This window comes from Lates calcarifer, linkage group LG1, assembly GCF_001640805.2.
Source record: "Lates calcarifer isolate ASB-BC8 linkage group LG1, TLL_Latcal_v3, whole genome shotgun sequence".
Lineage (NCBI taxonomy): Eukaryota > Metazoa > Chordata > Actinopteri > Centropomidae > Lates > Lates calcarifer.
This window is the reverse complement of record NC_066833.1, coordinates 16593088-16619544: the sequence shown is the minus strand read 5'-3', so window position 1 is coordinate 16619544 and position 26457 is coordinate 16593088. Positions and strand designations below refer to the sequence as shown.

General features: G+C 40.5%; 1 protein-coding gene across 2 annotated transcripts; it reads left to right on the top strand.

Moving 5' to 3' along the window:
• frmpd4 (FERM and PDZ domain containing 4) lies at window positions 1–26001 on the top strand. 2 transcript variants are annotated; one of them, XM_018703081.2, is made up of 17 exons: window positions 1–438; window positions 7523–7639; window positions 12591–12751; window positions 13049–13151; window positions 14087–14132; window positions 15027–15131; window positions 16302–16409; window positions 16788–16919; window positions 17754–17873; window positions 18108–18244; window positions 18595–18721; window positions 18951–19040; window positions 19161–19343; window positions 19519–19651; window positions 19738–20715; window positions 21256–22464; window positions 23608–26001. In XM_018703081.2, the coding sequence occupies exons 1-17, from the start codon at window positions 398–400 to the stop codon at window positions 24846–24848; spliced, it is 5031 nt and encodes a 1676-aa protein (XP_018558597.1). In that variant the 5' UTR covers window positions 1–397; the 3' UTR covers window positions 24849–26001. The 2 variants fall into 2 exon arrangements, with proteins under 2 accessions (XP_018558597.1, XP_018558596.1); XM_018703080.2 differs by having other exon boundaries at window positions 13049–13169.
• The last annotated feature ends 456 nt before the right edge of the window (window positions 26002–26457 follow it).

The window sequence follows — 26457 nt, the reverse complement described above, 5'->3', positions numbered from 1 at the left end:
CTCCCTGTCTCTGCCCCTCGCTCCAGCTCTCTCTCTGCCTCTCTCCAAAGCTGTTGTTACTGTGCGGCTCCCGCGCATCATTCCACAGCGATGGAAATTAAATGAAGGTGGCTTAACACAGCTAACAGAGGCATGCTTTGAAGGATGTAACCGGGGGAAGCTGTGCTGCCAGATCCTTTTCCATGGGCTGTGGATTTGCGCTGCTGAGGCGAGGACAAGCAATCACTCAGCCATGCAGAAGCCCAGACAACAGGACTAATCTCTCCACCTGACTTGTGGAAGCTCCACTTTTTTTTCTGAATTATTTATTCCCCCACTGCGAAAGACAGTGTGAGACAATGGAGCCGGAGTGAAGTAGGTGGTGAATTTGTAGTCTTGACTGCAGTCTGCAGCACACATGGATGTGTTCAGCTTTGTGAAGATGCCAAAGCTGTCAGGGTGAGTCCGATGGACGCTGCTGTGTATTTGCCTGTCTGTGGATGTGCCTGTTCCTTCTCTAGAAGGTGGTGTTTTGTATGCTTAAAGGCATGATTTGGAGAGTGACACAGGAGTAACGTGGTCCACTGCGATTAAAAATGCTGAGTTACTGATTGCTCATGAGAGCAAGTTGTGCAGTCATGTATGATGTGAAATGAATAAGCAAGTGAGGTAGATAGAGGTGGGGGTGGATGCAGAAGCTGATGCCGTTCACGTATCTAAACTGTCTGTATCTACAGTAAGTTCATACATTTTTTATACTGCAGACAGTGGTTACGGTTTGAAGTGTTTTGTAATGTCATGAAACCTTCATATACTGAATCACAAGGAAAATCACCAGCAGTTGTTACAGGTTTTAAATCACATCAGTTAAAGGGCTGTGGGTTGTGAGACATTTTCAAACATCACATTTTAGTGGTATAATACAAAGATATTTTCTTAAGATAAATAACTGACTTTGATCTGCTGTTGATCATTAGACTCGTTATATATGACTGGACATGAGTGGTCAAGTTCACAAACCTATGGCCTTGCTGTTTTACAATAAAAACTACAAATCAGGGTGAAAAAACACCACATTGCAGATTTCATTTTTATTCTTAGGTCCTTCATTTGGGAAAATTTAATGCTTGAGAGAACTGAAAATACGGTTTGTTTGTTTGCTTTTTACAAAAAGTGATTGGAAGTATATTAAATGTTAAGTATACGTTAAACTAAAAGTCCAGAGGAATTCATTCATTGCCAGGGCTGACACCTCACCTTATGTACCCATGGGTCTACTAGATTGAGTTGATCTGCCCCAGTGGGCAGTAATCCTCCTAGGGGATTTGGCTCCATCAGGAACACTACAGACCACTGGTACTGGGAACAGATGATCATAAATGTTAAATTAGATAGTGTATGTGTAACAAAAATGCTCCTTCAGTACATTTCATTTCACTTATGAGTCATCAACAGACTGCACTGGCATTTTTTTTTTAAATAGACAGAAAAATGGCATTGGGACTTAAAATTTACGGCAATTTACTGTAGCTTCAGTAGCACTGAAACATAACATTGCACCCCACCATTCAGTTCTTTTCTGTTATATGCAAATCACACCTCCGTTTTATAACATTCCCGCAGGAAAGCACGCAGGAAGCAGGGTTTTTCCATCAGATAATAGGACCGTGTTCTCCACTTAGTATCCTTCCATGGCTGCATTTATGATGCAGCTCCCAGTGGACCACCAACGTCACTGCATCCTGTCACTCTTAATAATGCCACACAATGCTACCCCTGATTATGAGTTACCACTGCTACAGTGGGGGGTTTTTTGTTTTCTCCCTCTCAGCTGCCAGCAAGAATTAAAGTCAGCAGGATGCTATTTTGCTAAGGTTGATAGAACATTTTACAGAGAAACACACTGTATGTATTTAGAAATCTAAAGAAAGGGAACATTTCTCCTCATTGTCTCTTCCTCCTGCCTTACAACGCCCCCAGATGTTTCTGCTGTCAGAAACAAAAGCATGCTCTTGCTTTCATTTTCTTCATTTCTTCGCCGTGTTTAAATCTAGCAAAGATTTTCACGTTCCTTTATTGAATGATGACTAACCCTCACCCTCCATGTTTTCTTGTATCTAAAAAAGCAAGTTTGAATCATTTGGCCAAAGTTGCTTTAGCTGCTCTGTTTTTATCTCTCTGTGTAGAACTTAACTGGGTGTGCTGTTACACTTTTCATACATCCTGTGGGTGTTATAAATGGCTTTTCAGCTACAGCACTGTGAAGATAATGAGCATGAATGTCACGTATTTATGTAAAAAGTGTCAATTGCCACTCAATCACAGTGATTGCCCGACTCAGCAGGGTTGCTGAAATTATGTGTATGTGTAGGTGACTGCTGAACATCCTTGTATTGCATGCATCAAGAAAAGTCAAGATGATTTGTTATCGTATGTTGATGCAGGCGTTTTTAGTCACCCTTACATGACAGACAGACATGATCATTAAATGGTTTTCTGGATGGTGATTTTTCCTCAGCATAAATAATATGGAAAAACACTTAAAATCACACTCAAATTCCGTTGGACTGTGTGAGTTTCTGCTGCTGCCTGTTGGCTTCATTCATTCCTAGCTATGTGTATGTATGTATGTGTGTGTGTGTGTTTGTGTGTGTTTTTAAATCCATTATGTGAACCATTGTTAGTTATGTTTTGACTGCAAACTTTCTGCACAGGAAATCACTAGTCTGGACACAAATTGATTAGCCTAAATGTTCATCAGAGTACACAAAGACCAAAAGATCTGTCATACTTAGCCGTGCAAATCAGCAGCTCTCAGGGAAGAGTAGATCAGAAATGGCTCAGGGTCAGGAATGAGAGCCAGCTGGCTGGTGGATGAGGTCTCAGGCAACCATTTATTTTGTCCTGTCCTTTAGAGCTTTTAGCATAAAAGCAGTGAGTAGCACAATAAGGTGCAGGAGAATCCAGGTCCAGTTCATTGCCTACAGGGTAAGTTCATCACTATATTTGGTTAATGCTTTACACAGAGTACTGTAGAGCAAAGGAGCCCTGAGGAAAATGCAGTATAATAATGAAATAATAATGAAAACACAAATATCTTTCATTAGTTCTGCATCTCTACTTCTACAGTTGGACTGTAATTATCAACAGAATGAGGAATGTTATACATGTGATCAAATGAGAAATGTGTGCATGAAGTCATGCAATTTAAGTGTTTAAGTTTCTGATGTATTTATTGTATTTCCTATGATGTAAGTGTTGCAGCAGACACTATATCCAGCTTTCAAATAGTAGCCCTCTTGTGAGATAATGGTGTTTTACAGGTAAACTAGACAGCAGGGCTCTGAGGCTCGCTAACTCACCGTAAAAAAGCAGGAGGATCATAGTGGGTGGGCTGTCTCCCAGATGCTGTTTTATTCCCACCCAGAGGAGATTAACTAACTCAAACCTTTCTATATAGAGGCACCAGAGAGCTGCTCAGGATAGAGCAGTTGCCCATGGCAACAATATCAGTGCTTCCAAAGACAAACACAGAAATACAATATTCAGTGAGAATAATGGGGAAAATAGACACTCTTATTCTGAAGTGAGTTATTGTGTAGGAAATTTCAATATCACTGTAGTAAAATGGTATAAATTCTAGTCACCTAGGCTGTCTGATTTGGCTGTGTTGATATTACATCATCACTGTTTGCTTCATATGAAAGTGGTTTCTTGCATGTCAAGAAAACATGGTGTTTTCTTCTCTGCCGTCAAATAAACATAGTGTGAAGTGGATAAAAAACAGTGATGTTTAAGTCACAAAATGGATGAGAGCAGCAGGATGACTGAGCAGTTATGTGCAACTACACGGTCAGCTTCACTTACACAGTGATGTATAAATAGCAGATACAATTTAAATAGCAGATTGGACTAGATTGGACTATATGTTCTTTTGTGCTGCCATATTGACCACAGGATTGAAGCCAAGGTGGTGGTTAGAGAAGTCAAGCAGAGGGCAGATGTTTTCTTAAACAAAAGGCAGTGCATTTGTGTCCTCAGCAGGATGGAGGCAGTCTAAAAGAGGAGCAGAGGAATAAGGCCTTTAATCAGAGAGGTTCCACTCTGTCTGTGCCACTTCTCCGCTCCAGCTCCCCGGCCTCCTCCCAGGAGATGGTCATCTCATCTGCTGTCTCTCCACAGATTTCATATCCAAACAGAATTACATTAGCGGTCTATCTGTGCATAAATGTCTCTGGTTAATTTAAGAGCACAGGGAAAGCAGTGTCATGGTCTCTTCACCATGTATCTTAAGTCATTAAGACTTTAAACACTTCACTCCCTGCCACACAATAAAATACCTCTTATTTTCAACTTTGTGAAGGGTCTGTGTCCAGGGATTGACAATAACGTAAATAGTGGACAGGCATAAAGATTATCACTGATTCACTGAGTGAATCACTGACTGTGTGTGTGTGTGTGCGTGTGTGTGTATTTCTGCAGCACAAACTGTGTTGATTGTCCAACATAAGAAAATAGTTTGTTAATACAGTAGATCCTATGAGACTTCAATCCAAACTGGTTAGAATAATGTGATGTTTCATTCATTTTGGCATATGTAAAGCAAAATTGAGACTGATACTGCTCTCTGGGCATGAGAATACTATCACCCAGTGCATGCTGGGCAATCCTTAACAACCAATAAAGAAATGCAGAGTTTGATGCATTCAGCACATAAATGTCAGTAACATTTTGCTACCAAGTCCAAGAGGGAATTGTTGACTTAAATATTTCTCAGGGGCAAAACAAATACACTTCTCTAATCCTCAATTTGCATAATGGCAGGAATGTGGCAGCAGAGCATGGTTTCACATAGCCAAGCCTCATGGAGATTGTTGATGTAAATTATTCAAACTAACTTGAGTGTCTGTGTTGGAATGTGCTCCTCTTAGACACGGCTTGTCTATAATGCATAGTTACTCCCTAAATGAACAGCATTCAGCCTTCAGAACACACCAGAATGCTTCTTCACAACTCACTTGTATTCAGAGAGATGAAAGTGAAAGTGAACTACTGTGATAAAGCAAGGATCACATTGTTCATGCAATTTTTATGAAGGACTGAAAAATGATCTTTTCCCCATGTCTCAGACAGAACAATTGCCAGTGTCCATCCTAATAAATATGTCAAGTTAGAGGCACAAAATTGTAATCTTTAAAATTGAGATTAAAAATCCCTGCTGCTAGTTGCTGTGGTAGCAGAGGCTCAGTGCTATATTTACTATATTGATTGTTACTTTTATGAGCTGTGAGTCCTGTTTGCTTTTCCTTATGTTATTAATACCTTTTAAAAATTACTTCTTGGTTGCTACTGAATACTAAAGTAAGCACAATCCAAAGAAGTATGCAAAATACAAAAAGTCATCACACATTTTGTAATTTGTCCTGAGAGAAATCCTTTGGGAACTTACATTTGTTCCCAGTTTCTTTCTCTAATTGTCCTCGCTCTGACTCTTGGGTAACCTGTTCATGAATTGTGCAGCATGGCTTGCCCACTTGGCGCTCGATTACTTAGTCCAATGTGACTGTGCAGGCATCATTTATTAATGCTAGCTGGGGAAGATCAGTTTCACTGTCCACCAGTGGGTGAACCTTTTCTGCCTCTCTGTTAAGCTGAAGTGCTGTGACTCAATGGCATAATGCACCTCCCGCCTGCAGACAAAAGAAATCAAAGATCACAGTATCTGTGACTGTGCCGCTAATACAGAAACAGTGCAACTGAGAGACAGAAAATGGATTTTGTGGAACAATTTGTCAGTTCAGAAACATATTTTGAGGGCACAGCATCTGAAACTGTAAGTACTAAATGCTTTGTTATGTTGTGGACCTTTAGAGAAATGTCAGACGTATCAGTGCTAAAGGCGTAATCCTGAAAAAAATGGAAATTATCATTCATATGCAGTTCTTTTACCTTTTTTTTAACATCACATCTGTTGACTAAAATTTGTAAATCTGCAACATCGAACATTGCTTGTGTTAACACGGCTGTTACCTTAACCCCACAAGCTGAAATGGAGGGCAGAAGTTGGACTCATCAATGAGGTGAACATGGCTCCAAAAGTGTCAGGCAGCATCCAGTTGTGTCCACTCACATCATTTGAGCTGCAGGAAATGTGTTCTAAATATACACCATCGAGGACTGCCCCTAGCTAATGTATTGTAGGTCAGATAAATCCATATCCATGTGGAAACATTAATATCCCCCAAACACACCACTGGACTGGGGAAGAAATCAGATTGCTTCCTGTGTTCAAAGACCAATTTAAAATGTAGTGCACAAAAGAAAAACACCATTTTCAGCTACACTACTTGTTCACCTATGAATTAATTATGATTTAACGCATCCAATAGCACCTAGGTATGTTTTGTGTATTGATTTAGATGACTTCAGAACTGCACTTTAGTTTAGGTTGCATTCATTTGTTGCTGACTGCCTAACTGTTTGCACTAAATAGCTTTTACAGTGTTGTGTAACCCTGCTTTCAGCTTGCATATTGTGTTGATCAGCTGGCAATATTTTATTCATATCTCATGAAATGGGCACATGTGCCCATACAGACATGCTCATGGGCACACCCACAGTAACACACACTCTCATACAGATACGAGCACACTGTGCACAATTTATTATCAGCAGTACAGTAACTGGGGAAACATTTAGAGACAAAGAAAGAGGGGCTTTGAATAATGAATGCGAAGAGCCCTGTTACACGGCAGACAAGCCTTTGAAGTGACATAACTTACTGCCACCGCTTTCATAGTATCACCAATGCGCAGACACAAAGACAGAGATAAAGTGAAGACAAGGAAGGAGGGGGTGGGGGTGCAGACAAAAAAGACAGATGAAAACATTTTAACCAATTACAGCTCTCCTGAATACCTGCACTCTGCCAACTTGTAGCGCAGGGACATGGCTATACAGAATTGTGTTTTGTCTGCAAAATCATAAAATCAGCTGAAATTGAGATTTAGACACGCACCATCTTTCATACAATAGACTACAATGCATTGTTGCATGAATGGTGGTTATAGCTGGTTGTACTCTCTGATAAACTTTATCAAATCGTCTTGGCATTGAGCAAATCAAATAACTACTTTATAAGAGAATTCCTCTGGGCTTCTTTTATAAAGAATGTGCTGACATCTAGAAATAAAAACAATTTCATGCCTCTCAAAGCACAAGAGTGAGGCATGACAACTCCTCCTGTGTGACTAGCTTATGTAATTAATTTGATTTGTATGCACCAAGTGAACTGTGGCTATGGGACATTGTTCATCACGCTGGAATCAGAGATTCTTTTATCACTTGGGTTGAATCACTTCATATCAGACCACAGCACTCATTTATTTCTCTATCTCTATAATTAATTTTATTCTGAAATTCTTTTTCCTTTGGATTAACAGATTTTTTTCATTTCACCTATGCAAGCAGGTTTTTATGAATCCACAAATTATGATATAACATTACACTGTGCTTTACTTCTCTCCCCTTTCTTCCTCTGCAGCCACAGGACCAAATCCTCAGGCTGGCCACCCCCTTCAGGGACCTGGAGTGCTTCACAGGGACCCCCCAATGGATGGGACATGGGCACCAATAGAGACGGGCGTGACTGCTACATCAAGTAAGTGCCCTGTGTTTAAAGAAACCAAGGGGGAGCTTTCTCTGTCCCAGATGTTTCAGATGCTTTGCCAACCTGTGATTATTCCAGCCACGTCACTGCCTCCACACTGTCTCCATCTGTGCATTCAGAATACTGATTCTCTGTTCCCTCCACTGCTGCGCACACTCTGCCCCTGCCTACTCTCACTCTCTCTTGCACTCTCACACACCCACAACACTCCTCACGCAGTCTACCAAATGCAGAAGAGGGCTTTTGAGAGTGTGAGTGTACGTTTACGCTGCTGCCGATGAAGAAATTCACCTGTGCAGGGACTTGTCTTGATCTGAGAGGCTGCACGTTCCTCAGAGGATGCTGGGTCAGTGTTATCAGCGCAATTGATCCTTCGTAAATTGGCACTTCTGAGTATCTGCAGAGGCAGGTAAAAAGAAAATCTTTGCTGGTTCTTTATATGTGAGCACATGTCCTGATGTAACAAGTGAGTGTTTTGCTTGTTTCAACTGTTCTGTTGATCTGGCTGGCCTCTGTTTTTTCACACCCGAGATGGGCAATATGCATCATTACTAGATCTAAAAATATCACTGCATTTATGAACCATTGTGCATATTATATTCAGACATGCAAAATATTTGCTCCTGTCATCTGTATCTATATTCTTACTTCTTCCCATTATCACAATGGAGTCTAACATGTATCTGTGGACAGTCATTTTTATGTTGTGGATGCACGTTGCAAATGTGAAAAAAATCTGCATAACTACATGGTATACAGAATAGAGGGTGAGCACTTGTCACACATGGGTTACAACATAAGAAGCGTGATGTCAGAGGAGTTATATAAGAAGTAAGGAGCAGTGAAAGTGCTAGATGCAGAGTGTGTCTGGATGAGGCAGATCATGGAGGCTGTTTTGGCTCCAGATTTAGCTCTCTAAATTTGAGAAAGGCTCATGAATAATCAAATGTCTGTTGCTGTGACTGTCAGTGGCAATCTGAGTTTGTTAAGGTTCCAAGGTGCTAAATTGTTGTATTTCTCAATGAAACACATGTCTAGTCTGCGTGACAGCAGCGCATGAATAAAGCAGTAGCTATTTAATATTTACATTGTGACACATGGTTTTTAAGAGATAATGTGTAATGTAGTTTAGCTACTGCTATAACAATATACTGGAAAAAGTGTGTAGCAGAGTATAACATTTGAAAAATACCAGATTTAACAGACACTTCTTCTTAAATCAACTAATTCATAAGACAGAAGAAATCTTTTTTCACAGTTAGTAAAATTGACTTCATCAAAGCCTTTACTACATTTAATAGACAAAGCTAATTTCCATTTGGAAGGTTTAGAAAATTCATAATAGCCAGTCTCAAAAGGAGAAGTGACACAGCAAAAAATATGTCAATAGAAACTGGCTGTGATTATGTAATTTTTGTACCAAAAAAAAAAGAAAAAAAAAAGGTTGTGTTCCAGGCAGAACAAATATAAACCCCCTCAGCACTAGTGCTGGCCCAAAAAATTTTGAGTATGAGTATTTTTTTACTGGTATGTTTGTGAGTTCAATAGGAATCAAGTTTACACTGTTGCATACTGCCTAAAGGAAACAGCCATATGCCTGCATTCAGGTCTGACACTGAAACAACTCTCGCCTTCTCCTCGCCTACTCAGCGTTTATATGTTTCTGACTAACTGCCAGACATGTACATCAAAACATTACAACCCTAATTAGGGTTAAAAACTCACTTGAGTACAAAGTTTAGTTTTGGGGCCTTGAGGCTTACCATAGCTGTGTGCACATGCTGTTCAGTACTGTAAACCCGTATACTCGACTCGGCTGCTGCTGAAGCCAGCTCCTGTACATACTTGCTGCCCTCGACACCTCCTGTACTAGACAAATTGCAGCCTGCACACCAAAGAATGCCAGGAAGCTTAGGAACTCGACAGATCTGTTCATGCTGTTTAATATTTTGAGAGGATAACAAACCTTATAGTATAATCTACACTTGATACCGACATATCATGTTAGTGAACTCCTGCATGTTTGTGGCCTTAAAGCTGCGCAACACTCCAAACCGAAAACTCAATATACTTGATACATTTAGAGGTTTGAACCTGGTATTTACCAAGGGGGGAAAAATACTCTAACCTCCCAGCACTACCCAGCACCAGCAAGTTGTGTCAAAGCAGCCTTTCAGAGCAAGAGTACCATTGCTTCTCATAATGAGCTTACTCCACTTTGTCCAAAATATACTTAAAGAAAACAACAGTCACAATATTCTTTGTACAGTCACAGTTACAGTGACATTTCTTGCTGCTCCTTTTGTTCATCTTGTTAACTGTATAGCACACAGTGTGGCTTGTGACTGCTATATAGAGTGTTGTGGAGCTACACTAGCAGCTAATGAGTATTATTAGGGACCATTAGATGCATGGCTGTCTGCATAATGGGAACCTAGCCATGTTTAGCAGGTGGCCATGCAGGGGAGGAGACAACACTCTTCCTGAATGCACAGGTCCATATGGTTTTGATTTGTGCACAATCTGTTGAGTTTGCTTTTGAGAGATAAAACTGACACACAAATCCAAAGTAAATATGTCTTAGAGGGACCCTCAGAAATTTCAAGTATTTACGTTATGCAGCAATTACTATTATGAGTGGTATTAATGAATACATTTGTAAAACAGTCTGGTTGATTCCATCAACCAAAATAAACAATATTAGTTAAAGTGGTCATTACACCAATTAAAAATCCGTTTGATATTCTGGCTTCCTGTTTGCACTGTACTACGCTGACTGGCTGTTGTGATCCTGAAGTGGGTATGTTATGAATACTCTGCCTACAATCTGCCATTATCTGGAGAGTACATGGATCGGACACACAGACTGACTTTTACTATAATATTATCCTGATGTAATGAGAGAAAATTTATGACATATGTATTATAGAGTATAGCAAGTTTTACATTCACAGTGACTCTTGTTTGCACAATCAGATTTGTTAAATAGGCCACCTAAGGAGAGTAAACACTAATTTGACACTAAAGGAGACACATCTCCTTAATTTTCCTGTGAGATGACAGAGTGAGTGCTTCTCCTTTGATAACCTCAGGTAAATGTGGTGCAGGGAGAATAACCCAGGTCATTACTTTTAATCAGCTCCATCTTTTTACATACCATTGCCAGTGTTTGTGAAACTATATAAATGATATCCGTTTGAAAAATGTCATCAATTAATTTTTAAACTGATGTGAAAAAGTGCAGTGGGAATGATTGAAAAAAATTACACTTTTTGGTATATATTATGTGTCTTCCCTCACAATTATCCTCTGCTCTGTCTTGTCCATATTGAAATTGTTGTTGTTGCGAATGATCACAGTAAGTTAATGGGGCAAATGTCTTACATTTGTAGATTTTGTCACGGAAAAACATCTGAGTGAACATAGCTATAAGACTCATGCATTTTGCCTTTAGCTTCCCAGTGGCCATCTTTTTTGACCTTTACAATACTGGTGTAATAAGCATGCTTTAATTATATGCAGAAGTACATATATTGGTTGACTGAGTACATCAAGTCAGGGCATTTTTGTGAGTGTGTGTGTGATATGTGAGATAAGTGTCTGCTTTCTTTGTTTGTTCATTTGTTAAAGCATTTAATTCTGAACAAAGGACTACTCAAAAAAGAAAAAACCTGATACATAGTTCATCTATACAGTATGAAGTCAAATATATGTGGCAAAAACAGCTTCAAACATTGCACTCCACCACAGGAAAGAGAGAAGACCTTATCTGTCTTTTGATTTCACCTTAATGCAGATGTGTTACCGAGCTCACCAATGGAAAACTTGCGGCCATGCAATTTTTAATTGAAACAAATAGGATAGTATCTTAATTGCAAATACATGAATTGTGGCCTCTGAATAATACTCATGCACCAGATATTATATTAGCATGTATTATCATTTCAATTGAGTCTGTAGCAAATTACTTTTGAGGCATTTGTGTAATTATCATTTAAAGAAAAACAAGCTTGGCTGCTCCTGCCAGTTTCTTCCGTTTTCTCAACTGTTGAATCTTCCACCAAAAAATCAGTTGACAGTCACTTAGCTTTGAACATCTTGTTGTTGCCCTTGTTTTTTTCATAGTATTGGGATTGCGATTGACAGATCTCACTGTGTCTTTGTGCCACGAAAGATTAATTGTTAGTATTTAGTGGTGAATAGTACATGTGTCAAGAATAACTGTGAATTACACAGTCTGCCCACAGCTTTAATTAACCAACATTGTTGGCACCATACTGAGCTGCTGCTGCTGCTGCTTTTGCAGCCAGGGAGAGAGGAGGAACACTGTTAACACTCTGATCACAGAAAATGTGGAAGCTATGTACAGTTTGTGCACAATTTTTGGGCTCAAGACAAACAACAAATGCATTGATCAGGATAACTTAGGTAAAGGGTCAAATAAGGTTTAAACTGTAGAGTCTTGGTTTGCAGCCAGCTGTTGATGGCAGGAATCTCAGGGATAGCAAATTGTCAGAGATTCATGAGATTTCACTAGCATGATTCTCCACATTATACCTGTCCTGCATCTTTATTAGTGTGGCCTATTGTGTAACAAATTACAGCATGAGTACTACAGAAAACTGTAACTGCTTCTTGGTGAAGCACACAGTGGATATCTGTAATGTGAGAATACAAACATTGGAGCTTGATTACCATCACCCACATGATCTATTTCTGCAGCATTGCACTAGATCCTTATTTTCAGGTTCTGGCATCCTGTCTTTAAACAGAACTACAGGTTGATGTCCTCAGATGTCTTGATTTGTCTGACCAACAATCCAACACTGTAAAATATTCCACTTCCCCTGAGACACCAACAGTGGTTTCACAGTTCTGCATAACAAAACCAACCAGACATTATGACAAAATGGGAAACTTTTTTTTTGTATCATTCCCACAGCCACGTCTCCCAGAGCGGCTCCCTGGAGGAGATTCGTCTGGATGGAGACAAGTTTGTGCCACCAGTGCCTCGGAAGGTGGAGATGAGACGAGACCCAGTGCTTGGCTTTGGCTTTGTGGCAGGCAGTGAGAAACCTGTGGTGGTCCGTTCAGTCACACCAGGTAAAGTGACCTAGCTGAACAGTGAGTGCTAATACAGCAGTGACTCATTCAATCCCCGGCCATTATAAACACATTCCCCGAAGGAGGTGAAATCCTCCTACAATGTAGCTAGAAAGGAGAGAGGAAACCCACTCAGGCTGTAGTTTACGTTGATGATTCATTGATTTTCACTACCCTGAATGAGTAAGCATTCATTAGAGCCTTGAGCCACAAGACAGGAAACCAAGAAAATCAAGAAACATGGTATGACTATGCACACTTTGTAATACTTAACTCTTGTTTGGTGTGTGCTGGCAGGGGGTCCATCAGAAGGCAAGCTGATCCCAGGGGACGAGATCATCATGATTAATGATGAGCCAGTCAGTTCAGCGCCCAGGGAGAGGGTTATTGACCTTGTCAGGTATGACAAAACACTAAGGTGAGATGCCATTTGCCTGCCGTTAAACCTGTTATTGGTAATTCTACAGTGCCCTAAAAGAGTATTCAACCATTTTGAAAGTTTTTGTGTTTTACTGCCTTACAACACTGAATCAAACTTTAGTTTCTTTTTTGACACTGACCAACAAGACAACAACATTTTATTGTCACATTACTATACTTTTTATTCAGTGTTGTAAAACAACAAAACATGAAAACTTCCCAGGAGGACGTATATATTTTATAGGTACTGTAACTCACCTTTGTAGTTCAATACAATGTTTTACTTTTTTCCCAAGTTTGTTTCTAATCTAAGCTACAGTATAGATAAACTACATTTTCCTCAAGGTTTATAGACATATTGTCATTTTATATTCAGAATAGGAAAACTAGAATTAGTTCATCACTGTGTGTCATTTTCATTTTTATTTTTTGAAGTCCCATAAAGCCAAATATTTCAACTGAGTACATGCAGTGAATTATGGTAGCCACCTGCTTCATTCACTGCAATTTAGCTGTATGCTGCTGCTGATGTTGTTTCATACGTCTCATTAGATTAATGTCACTGAAACAGCTGAGTGGCTGGCTGTGAGCGTTTGGTCCTCATACGAACTGTGCAGCACTCTGTAAACAGTACATCAGGTAAAAGTGCCCATGCTCCTTCACAGCTTCTGTGGCCTTGAATGAGCTCTGTCTCTGCAGAAAAACTCTGCACTATGGATGCAAGACAAGGGCTGCTTGGAGCATCACTGGGACACAGTGTTCCTCCTGCTGCCATCCACCATGATGACTCAAAAGTAACAATAGTCGGTTCGAGGGGAAATTTCCGGATTGATTTCCCTTGAGCACAGTATTTTGTTTATTTTTCTAGTATACATCTTTAAATGAAATTAATCTTTCATTAATATTTCATTTTAGGAGCTGCAAGGAGTCCATATTGTTGACCGTTGTTCAGCCGTACCCAGTAAGTTTCTCCATCCTCTATGAATGAAACTGAGTACATTCCATTAGGCTGTTTGTGTGTTTGGAGCTGATTATTTTGTTGACTCCATGAAAGCAAGCCATTAATCATGCCATATGTTTGTGCTGGCACTGTATCAGTAATGCCTTAGCTGAGTGTTAGAGCCCTGCTAACTCAAAGGGAGTCCAGTTGCTGCAGTCTTTCCAAGTCATCTCATGTTGTAGCATCAGATCCTCTCAAAACCTCAGATGAACCTGCCTCATCAACATTTACAGGAGTCGCAGAGCACCAGATGGTGGTGAACACCGGGAGCATATATTCAGCCTTTGCTTACAGTTCACATAATAAGTCAGTCAAAATCGAATTGCGCCTGAATGCCCTCCAAAAATAGAAATCAGTGTGTTCTCACAACACAACATACAGTATACAGGGTGGCAGGAAACTTATGATGAAATCTTACAATCTGACAGTAATTATAGCATTTTATATCATGCAACATTTCCAAAAACTTGAAAATCTGATGTTTAAATGCATCCATTCATCTTGCATTTCAATTAATCTTTTTGTTTGGTGTCAGTGATTCAGACTCTGCATGATGAGTCACCTAACAAGTGGATAAACTTGAATGATTTGCTGGTCTTATAATCTATCCCATAATTATTTCTGTTTACCAGGTGTTTCTTTGCAGGCTCAATGACGTGCCACCTCCCTCTTATGCCCTTACAAAGTGCCATTTTAATTGCATTAGCACAGAGTGGAGACATGGGAGGTCATCATGTTTCAAGACAGAAACGTCCTTGAATTGCATAGAGCTGAGAAATACGTGACGCATCTCTGAAGGAACTGATTGTCCTTTAAATCTCTCTCTTTTTTCTTTTCCTTCTTTCCCTCCAAAAGTCACCCAAATCAGCATTCATCAGCGCAGCCAAAAAGGCCAAGTTAAAGACTAATCCTGTTAAAGTGCGCTTCGCTGAAGAGGTCATCATCAATGGCCAGGTCCCAGTAAGTCACGTTGGACACTGATTCATTCTGTGCACATCAAGGTTCTGTAGAGGAGACGACAGCAGCAAACTTCAACTCTTAAAGTGTAGAGTGTGTAGAGTGTAGAGCAGAGTGAAAATATTGGAGTACGCTAACTAAAATGAAGACACTCATGAGCAAAAAATGAGCAACTTCTTTTTTTTCTTTTTCATTAACTGTTATCACTGTGATGAAATAGAGTGCATGTGAATGAAACTAACAGGAAAGTGGGAATCCTTTCACAAAGTGCTTCCCCAATTTTTTGTGTGTGTCTCACACAGAGAAGAGGTTTTTAGAAAAGCAACTACAAAGTAAGGAGAGTATCAGGTGGTCATAGGACAGAGAAGAGGACAGCATCATAGATAAAACCAGAGAGTGATTATTTAGGAGGCATATTACTTTCTTATTCTCACTATTATGTTGGCTCAAGGAAATTAAATTAAATAAAACAAGTCAAAACAGGTCACATACATGCTAAAGTAATTAGTTCAGCGTTTCAGGGAATAAGCTAATTCACTTTCTGATAATTACATGGGGGGTGACGAAATACCACTCTCACACACACTCCACAGTGCTACTGGTGATGGTTAGCCTAGCTTAGCATAAAAACTTAAAACAGGCAGAAGCAGCTAGCCAGTAAAATAAGATAAAATAAACATTCAAGCCATTCACAAACCAAAATGTAAAATCATTTAGTTGTTTTTTTGCACAGTACAGTAGAGTATTATGTTCTGTACCATGTTCTGTACGAAAGTGACTTCCTGGAGTCTTGTCATCACCATTACATGTTATGTGTTAATTAGTGAGTTTTAAAGGTAGGTGGATTGTGTTAGATTTGGATAGAGCCAGGCTAACTGTTTTCCCCCATTTCCAGTCTTTATACTAAGCTAATTTATTAATTTCCTGGCTCTTGTTTCATACCTTACATTTGATAGCAGTATAAATCTTGCCATCTTAACAGGAAAGACTGTTTCCCAAAATGGTCAACTGTTCCTGTAATTCTCCTTTAATTTTCAGATTGACTTGATTGACAGATTGAATTGCAATGTGAATGTACAGGTGTCTTCTAATTGCAGAATTTTCAGCTCATAAACAACTTTCAAAAAGAAAAAGTGAGATTTGTTCATCAAATGATTATTATTCCATCCTCAGGAGACAGTGAAGGACAACTCCCTTCTTTTTATGCCAAATGTTCTGAAGGTGTACCTGGAGAATGGGCAGACTAAATCATTTAAATTTGACAGCAACACATCCATTAAGGTAGGCGCTGGAATGAATCCTGCTTCACTATGAAGTGCTGTTGCATAATCTTAAGTGATGCTCAGTTTAAATGTTGCATGTTATACATTGTAAAGGGCAAACTCTCTTCACTGTGGCCATCCTGAACTAAATTATGATTCAAATCAAATTTAACTTGACCTCAGTTAACTGTGGAGCAGGGAAACCTTGGTCAGCAATTCAAACACCTTCTTTTTTTTCTTTTGCAATTAAAATTCTGATTGTATGTTTAATAATGTTCATGTTTTTGTGTGTTTTCAGCTGTAAAAAATTACTTATGGTTATGGTCTTTGCTTTGAGCACAAGCTGCATCTGCACGGTTCTCATGTTGTATTAACTGTGACTTTGTTTTTGTGAAAGGACGTCATCTTGACCCTGCAAGAAAAGCTATCCATTAAGAGCATTGAGCACTTCTCTCTGATGCTGGAGCAAAGAGCTGAGGGGTCAGCCAGCAAACTCATGCTTCTGCATGAGCAGGAGATGCTAACTCAGGTGAGACAGCTCTCTAGGGTGCTACTAAACAAGACAGAGGCAAGTAAATAATAGACTTGATGACAAAACATAGGGAGAATACCACCCCTCTCCTCAGTATACAGTTATTTTTGTATTCAAGCTGCACTGTATTGTACAACAGGAGCAAAACTGCAGGCCTTTTATCAGTTCGACTGGTAAAATGTTGATGGGATAGTTTGACATTTTGGGAAATATGCTCACTTACTTTCTCTGTGAGAGTTAGAGAAAATCAATAGATTTCTTTGATTTGTCTGTCAATTAATCAGATGAAGCCAGGAGATGTCAGCTTAGCTTGTAGCATAGCATAAATACATAAACATACTTAAGGGAGTCACTGCTTCCAGTCAAGAAGTAGTCCATAGTCCAAACCACTGCTTCTTGTTTTTACACTTTGGTTTTTGTATGAATTAAATAAAAGAAATAAATGGTGTTAATTACTGATTTGTAAATGGAGCAGTAGGTGATTATTTTTTTTTTTACTTTTGAAGAGGGCCAGGTAAGCTGTTTCTCCCTGTTTCTCTGTTTCCAGTCTTTATGCTAAGCTAAGCTAACCATCTCCTGACTCCAGCTACATTTTTAATAGACAGATCAAATGTTGCATATAGTGCAATGTCCCTCTTTGTTTTGTTTGTTTGTTTATTTAGATCCCCATGAGCTACTATATTGTAACATTAGCTACTTGGGGTTCACACAAATCCTGTTCATCTATTTTTAAAAAAATCATGAAAATGTGTAAACATGTGATTAGACATTTAGCAGATGCACACACTTGATGACTAATGTGACCTTTCTTATTTTCAACATGTACTCTAGGTGACACAGAGGCCAGGGTCGCACAAGATGAAGTGCTTTTTTCGCATTACTTTTGTTCCAAAGGATCCCCTGGACCTGCTTAGGAGAGATGCAGTAGCATTTGAGTACCTCTATGTCCAGGTGAATATTATAAGATGCAGGTAACATATAATAGTTAATGGTGAAATAAAATGTCATTTTTTAGTCCACAGTATGGTGATGGGAGAATTAGAACTAGGACCTAGTCTTGACATAAGTCTATAATAATGGCCTCACGAAACATATGGTTGCTGTAGTTGTGTTGTTGTCCTCCATTTCATGATAAGAAGAGTGAATGCATTGTAACCTCTTCCTATCCTCTGTCTCTCTCTCCAGAGCTGTAATGATGTGGTATTGGAGCGATTTGGGTCAGAGCTGAAATATGACACGGCCCTTCGTCTGGCTGCCCTGCAAATGTATATTCTAACCATCAATACCAAGCAGTCCCAGAAAGTTTCCCTGAAGTATATAGAGTAAGTAGATTGGATTTCATACTGAATCATGCTTGCTGCAATCAAACACACGTCTCCAATCTACAGAGCAATTGTGTTGTTTCTAATAATTTATTCCAGCTGTAAAAGATACCACTGGTTCAAAATGCTGGTATTCAGTAAAATAATAATGATCTCACTAGTACTGTTCTGCTGCAATGCCAGGAGATGTATCTCTGCTGGTTAGCTAATAATTCTCAGTGTGCCTTGTCAGTTGATCAATGCACCACCTCTAGGTGAAGTAAATCGATCACCAGTCAAGAAAGATGATTGACTGTTTGTCATAGTGATTGAGTGGCCTTTTTTAATCTTAATGAATTGTGCATCTGCAGGAAGGAGTGGGGTCTGGCATTGTTTCTGCCTCCTGCAGTGCTGTCTAGCATGAAAGAGAAGAACATCAAAAAAGCCCTCACTCACATTCTCAAAACCAACCAGAACCTGGTGCCGCCTGGTAAAAAGGTAGAGTCCTTATCTGTCTGTATCTACCATTACTCTCTCTCTCTCCTTGCCTTGCACCACATCTGAATACTCTTGACTACCACCTAGTGGAGTCTCAAAATAATGACGTTGGGTGGTGGCTTGAACAAGGAAATACTGCTTTTTTTAAATCAGTTGGATGTTACTTTCTACTGTGAATAGCTCAATTATATTATCTCAGCTTGTTCATCTTGTCTACTACCCTTTGCAGCTGACTGCCTTGCAGGCAAAGGTCCATTATCTGAAGTATCTCAGTGACTTGAGGCTATATGGAGGACGGGTGTTTAAATCTACACTAGTTGTGAGTGAAACCATCTTGTCATCTCATATTGCATGCAGCTAGGGTGTGTCAGCGCTCACATGCTGTTCACTTTTCAAGCAGAAAGTGGTACATGTGTTGACCCTCTCTTCCTTTTTACAGCAAGGCGAGAAGCACACAGAAGTGACATTGCTGGTGGGGCCTAAGTATGGTATCAGTCACGTGATTAACACCAAAACAAACCTAGTGGCACTTCTGGCTGATTTCAGTCATGTCAACCGCATTGAGATGTATACAGAGGATGAGAACAGGGTTAGAGTGGAACTACATGTCCTGGATGTAAAGGTTAACAAACCTTCCACCCTTTTAAAATATATTCATGTGTGAATTGTGAATATTTTCTATAGTTCTATCCAAACATCACCAAGTCTGCTCAGTAGTCATTATAACCTCATTCTACAGATCCACTCTCCCATTTACTTTGTGCTAATTGTCATCTGCTAATCTGCCTTTTTCACAGCCCATCACTCTCTTAATGGAGTCTGTTGATGCAATGAATCTGGCCTGTTTGACTGCTGGCTACTACCGATTACTGGTGGACTCTCGACGCTCCATCTTCAGTGTGGCCAAAAATACAGACAGTATAGAGACAAGTACGTCTGAAATGATCATAAGATGACTCATCAGAAAAATGTTGTGTTTAAATAGTCCTGTTTCATTTTTTGGTTCCTCTTTGCAGGCCATGCAGCGAGAATAAAGCAGAACTATCAGGCCATCGAGTGTACATACAGCACACCTCATAAAGGATATGAAGACAGAAACAACCAGAGGTGCAGCCAAGATTATTCTGACCAGGAGTGTGAATACTTGAACCATGGGAGATGTGAAGGCCAGCCAGTCTATATAACTGAGATCCACCAACCCCAGCACTCAGTGCACATGGCAGAGAGAGCAGAGTGCTGCAGAGTCCCTTGCTCCCAAACTTACCTCAACGTCCCAAGGCCCAAATCCCAGGACTCCACCAGGAGCGCAAAGGTCTCCTTCATATTTGGAGATCCCCCCTTAGACAGTGTAAACCCCCAAAATCTGGGCTACCAGAGACTGATGGATGAAAGCCCAGAGATTCTAGACAATCATAGCCCCATGTACAGGCGTCTCGAGGAGGACTATAAGATGATGGATGCCATAGAAGATGGGGATGGGTATCAGTACTCAACCAAAATATTTGGTCCTACTGAGTGCATCGAGGAGCCACTGCTGCACGACATCTGCTACGCAGAGACAACAGATGATGCAGAGGATGAGGATGACATCAGCTGTGAGGAGGACATGGTGATGAGTGACATTGATAAGCCTGCGTTACTGTCACTCTCAGGGTCCAGCGATGACATCATTGACTTGACCTCCCTACCTCCCCCGCCAGAGGGTAATGATGAGGAGGACAATGACGTACTGCTGCACTCTCTTAACCTGGCCATTGCTGCTCCTCCTCCTGGCTTCAGGGACAGCTCTGATGAGGAGGAGCAGCAGGGGGCCGGGACTCGGGCCAAGGGGGCCCGCAATGATATCCCAGTGTCTCTCATAGATTCAGTGCCCACCCGTGGAGCAGAGGGCCATGGGGCACCTCTGGACGATGCAGTGGTGTCCACCTTACAAGCACTCGAGGCCCTCGCCGCATCTGAGGAACAGAGTCCTGCACAGTCAGAGAGTAGCACAGGTTCTCCTTACACTATTGTAACGTTCATCCATTAACACCACACATGTTTCAGCCATTCACTTTTGATTTGTTGTTGGTGGTTTTTTTTTTCAATAAAGCCCATTTTGTTCTATGTTCCCATTTGTGTGCGTATTTCTTCATTCATTTGAGCTTTCAGACAGCTGTGTTCATTACAGTATCATTCATTTTGTCAAGATTTGTTCTTGTTCTGTGAATCGTTTTGTTTGTTTTCTCAATTGCACACTACACAGTGTCAGATGTTGCTAATATAGACAAACTGAAAACAAGTTATCTTAAACAGCCATCTATTGTATATCAATATTTTATAGATGCTAAAATTTTGTTTAAACTTTTTTTGATTTATATTTATTATTATCAGTGTTATTTCAAAGTACCCATTCACTCTTTTTCTCACTCACATGGTGGCATTTACATTGTCATTACCATTAATTATATTTGACTCACTCCCTAATCTGTGATACTTTCCATTTGCCACAGATGGAGTTGTTAATGAGGTGTTTGTCTTTCTGTGGTACACAGGTGTAGAAATATCAAGAGCATTTAGTCCCGAGTCCTCAGATTCTGGCAACGAGACAAACTCCTCTGAGATGACGGAGAGCTCCGAGCTGGCCAGTGCTCAGAGACACTCAGAGAGCCACCTGAGGATGCATGTAGCCATGACAGAGGGATTCCACACTGTGAATGAGGAAAAGGCAGAGGGGACTGCACAGAGCGATGGTGGTGCCGGAGCTATGCAGTACAACCCCCAGGAGCATCAGCAGGAGGAGGTGAAATCATCTGCCGTCGCCTCCTCTCAGATATTTCACTCAGATGGTGGTGAGATGGAGCCAGAGACGATGGAAATAAAATCAGTCAGTGAATACTTCACTAAGATGCACATGGGCTCAGTAATGAGCAGGCAGAGAGGAAAACAGAGGGAGGTGGAGAGCAGAATCCAAGGAGATACCTGTGAATCCTCTGATAGATCGCACATGACTTCTCAAGACTCAGCTAAAGAGGAGCCCCCTCATCTTGTTGGGAAGTATAACGCTTTCACTGTGAGAGATTCCTATTACATGAATCAACTTGATCTGGGGCGAACTCATTTAAAAGACAGGCATCAAAAATTGCAGCAGAGAGTGTCTGGCAACAAAATGGCAGAGAGTCTCTCTCCAGAATGTGGGAATGACTCACAGGCTTCCCACGCAGACAGGTTGACAGTTAAGAGAGAGAAACAGGACTCAGATGAAAGAAGCCAAAAGTTAAATGCCCATCTCCGCTCCCCATCCAAAGGGCCTGTCCCTGCAGAGGGAAATGTCTCTTCACAGGATAACGAGCAGCAGCAAATTAAGATTCCAGCATCAGAGCAGGATACCACACGGTTATATGAATACCATGTGAGCAAGCGCATGTCATCGATACAAAGTGAGGGCATTCATTCCCTCCAAAGCTCACAGTGTTCCTCTATAGATGCCGGTTGTGGCACAGGCAGCAGCAGCTGTGCTACTCCGATGGATTCTCCACTTTGTGCCACAGACAATATGCATGTACTGTCAGAGTCCTCACTCAAGGGGCTGGGTTATGTAACTGCTGAGGAGAAAGCTTATGGGCCTCCAGGCCAGGGAAAGGCTGGCCATCCCATGGACCCTACACTGCTGAGGAAGATCCATGCAGCTACCAGTGCGGAGCCTGGGTTCACAATTACACGGGACGGCAGTCACAGGATGCCCAAGATAAAAGAAACCACAGGTAAAACTAAACAGGAGGGTACTTCCTCTTATCTATGTCTGTGTTAGTGGCTGAAAGCAACAAAAGGGACATTTAAGAAAGTTGTTCATTTCAGGTAAAGCATAAAGGCAGGAATATATTTCAAGGGGTCAATTTGCACAAATTGCAAAAATACATTTTCTCACTAATGTCTAGTGCTTAGCCATATGAGTAATTTTGGTTCATAATTATCAAGGTTTTCAGATATCTTTCCATAAGCTTTCACCTCCATAAACAGAGGTGAGTGGAATGATGTGTGTTTGAACTCAGATTTGAATTACTGCATTTTTAAAAAATCAAGCAGTAGTCTGTTATGTTGGATGGTAGCAGACCTCACTGTGAGCAATTTTCATTGGAATGACTGTCTACTGAGAGAATATTCTCCATGCAAACAGCATTTTATGTTATATTTGGAGCAACAGGTGCATGGAGATGGTGAGCACCACAAGTAAAATTCCATTCACCTCTACTGTACTGAGGTGATGGCAGAAAGATATCTCAGAACCTGTGCAAATAAAACCAAGGCTAGAAGAAAACACTGATACCACTCTCATATCTGTCATTGAATAGCTTAGCATAAGAAGTAGAAACACAGAAGAGCAAACAGGAAAAGTTGTGATTTCTTGGGGTTTATATGCAGGACTATATTTTGGCTGGGAGGACTGACTTCACGTTGTGACTTTGTCAACTTCACTGTGAGGTTGCTGAGCAACCAGCTGAGACTTTACTAGGTTAGTGCACCCATCCTAGAAATAGTCCAGAATACAACCTCCAGAATACAACCTCCTGTAAAAGCACAACTTCTAGTTTTTACACCTCAGTTTTTGAACAGAAAAAGTAAATGAGATACTGAGCTTTAGAAGTGCTAGTTGGCAAACTTTGGTATCTTCAGACACAGGTTATCGGTTTTCTGTCTTTATGCAAAGCTCCCAAAATGTCAAACTATTCACTTAAGTGTCACTTTCGCTGTTTTAAAGTATGTGAATATGCATTTTTATCATCTTAGTTATATGAATACTTGCACTTGTAACACCTAATGAATGGAGACAATTTATTGCAGATGAAGATGTGATGTCAGGGAGATGCTTAACAGTTCTCTTTGTTTTCCTACTACCCCTAGTGTAGCTTGCACACAGCTGAAGAAGGCTGGGGAAGAGTCATCTTTAGCTCTCTGTAATGAGACCAGTACCACCACCGCAACCATGTCACTATCATCATTACGAAGTAGCACAGAGCCCAGCGGGCTAACACAGGCCAGCCCCGAACCCAACTCACACACCCTGGCTTCCCCCTCAAGTAGATCTTCATGTGACCCTACAACAGGCAGCCTCAAGAAGCCGCGCAGGGTTGGGATGCTCAGGAGGAGCTGGAGCACCGTAATGCCAGGGTCTAGGAGCTTAGAAGCACTGTTAGAGAAGACCAAAGCCACACTTACAGGAAAAAGTGGTGGTCAGAATTTCCAGCCTCAAGATGCCCCAAAAGTGCAGAGGATATTTTCTTCCAAAACCTTACCTAAGAGCTTATCCCAGGGTTCGGTTGCCTCTAAATCATCTGGTAGTGGGCTGCCAAGACGAGCCTCCCTGTTGATGCCAGAGTCGACACCACCGAGGCTGGATGTAGGTACCTGGAGATGTCGTGGGCCATTCAGTAACTGCTTCCTCAGAAGAAAGACAAATGGCATTGGTGGTGATGAAGGCAGAAAGATGCCCCCAGACGCTTTGTTCTGTGTCAGCTCAGTTTCTTTCAGCCACGAAGAAAACACAAAGCGGAAAGCAGACTATAAAGCTGAGCAGAGCAAAAAGGGCACTGCCATGAATGACATGAGCCTTAAAGCGAGGCTAGCTTGTGTAAATTCAATGAAGGGAAAAACCTACAGTCTTCACACAGGGTTTGCACTTGCACGGAAGGATGCCTTAGATATGATCAGCGTGTTGCGCTCCAGTGTAGGCCACTTATCCAGAGGTGAAAAGCCAGAGGTTAACGAGACTGACATGGAAACATTCTCCCAGCTGCTTTTCATGCAGGCCAAAGTGCTCAGCAGTGCCTGCAGTCAGATGGCCATGGAGTACAGCAGCCCTGAGGAGTTGCTGCTCACTCTGACGCACAGCTTCCACACACTCTGCTGCCTAACACAAGCCTGCATGTCACTAGTGGAAGGTCTGAGCACAGAGAGGGAGCAGCGTGAGGTGGTAGCCAAGGTGGATGAGGTCGTCATGAACTATGTGTGTCTGCTGAAAGCTGCTGAGGCGGCTTCAGGATGCTCCCCCAGTGACCAAAGTGTGAATGCATTGACACATCACTCTGCTACCATGTCTGCTATTATAAACGCACTAACTCACTCACTGAAAACATTGCTCAACAAATAAACTGTTGTTATTTTGTCTTGATTATTGATTTTAAAGCCATACATAAGAGACATGGGTTTAACAACCAATGTGAACTGCTGTGAAAAAAAAACTTGCCTTGTGTATACAATATTTTATTATGTAAAGTAAAAATAAAATTATATGAATCATAAAAGTTTTAAATAGATTATATTAAGGCCTCTATGAAGAAGCATACAACCTTCCTCTAAAATATATTATCTAATATTACATAATAGGGATTATTTTAATGATTTATTAGGGGCTTAACATGTAGATTATTACAACCTTATTAGTACCTTGTTTATAAGTTGTTAAAATATATATTATGTTGGAGAAATGCATACACTATATACAGCTGTAGACAAATCATTGCACAGGACAAGATATGATCAAATAAAAATAACACATGACTTTTTCATTTGCTGGATTCACCTTGATTTAATGAATACTTTACACATGAACACTGAGTACTTTCCTGTTTTTTTGTCAACATCATTAAAAAGATTAAAACTTTTAAAAAGTCTTATCTCAAATGATTTTTATCTATTTGTCTATTTCACTCTGGTCTTGTGTGTAGGTCTGTTTACTACCAACCTTTTAGACAATGCCACATTTTTATTTAATTTTGTAAGTAGTACATGCAAATATCTTATCTTTATTTCTCATTTCAATGATCTCTGAAGCATTTAAACAGAATAGAACATGAAAGAGTGACTTTTCTAGACTGTACATGTTTGCTCCTAAATTGCATTATTCATACATAGAAGTTGCTTGACCCATGTTTAGTTGTATAACTATGTTTAATAATTCATTATTTTACCATTTACTCATGCCTGAGTGGTAGTAATGCTTTTTGCATTAATGATGATGATGGCCCATTTCATTTATGGGGCTGGAAAGAGTGTTTGCACAGTGTTATGTGTAAGAGTAGCCAAGTAGATGTTGCATGATTGCCCATGCATCTAAGTAAAACAAGGGTTTACAGCCATGCTAGTTGCTTTGTGAGGCTGTATTTAGGTGGTGCTTTGTGCTAAATGCTAATGTGAGAATGCTGACATACTGATGTTTTAGATATTTCAGTCTGGACCAAAGTGGTGGACCAGTCTACTTATTCCTGCATTTGCTCTTTCAAATAAAGGCCCATACATACATAACGTACTGTCAAGCCAGATCATGAGAGTGAGAGTGATTGTTGCTCAGCCGTACAGCCACAAAGCAGCCACAGATTGCAGAAGACAATTCCCTCTGGTGCCAGAATAGCACATTTGCTACATAAGCTGGTAAACCTGAACCCAATGGGTTTCACTTTCCCCTGCAGGAGATTCAAAAATGAAACTCTTTTCCCCCCTGGCAATAGCCATTGAATAACCCACAACTCCTTCAGCTGTGATATTATAATGTACTATAAGAGCAAAGGACTATTATCCTTAAGCCTTCAATTCTTAAGAAAACATCTAAATAGAAACCTTACCAACCTTACCATGTGTGCCCTATTATACTATAACAGACAGCAATCAGTGTTGTATCAAACAGTCATATTAAAAGAAGGAAGATTTTGATGTGTGTGGTCTGTGACAATGGGGAAGTGATGCTGGTTAATTATACACAC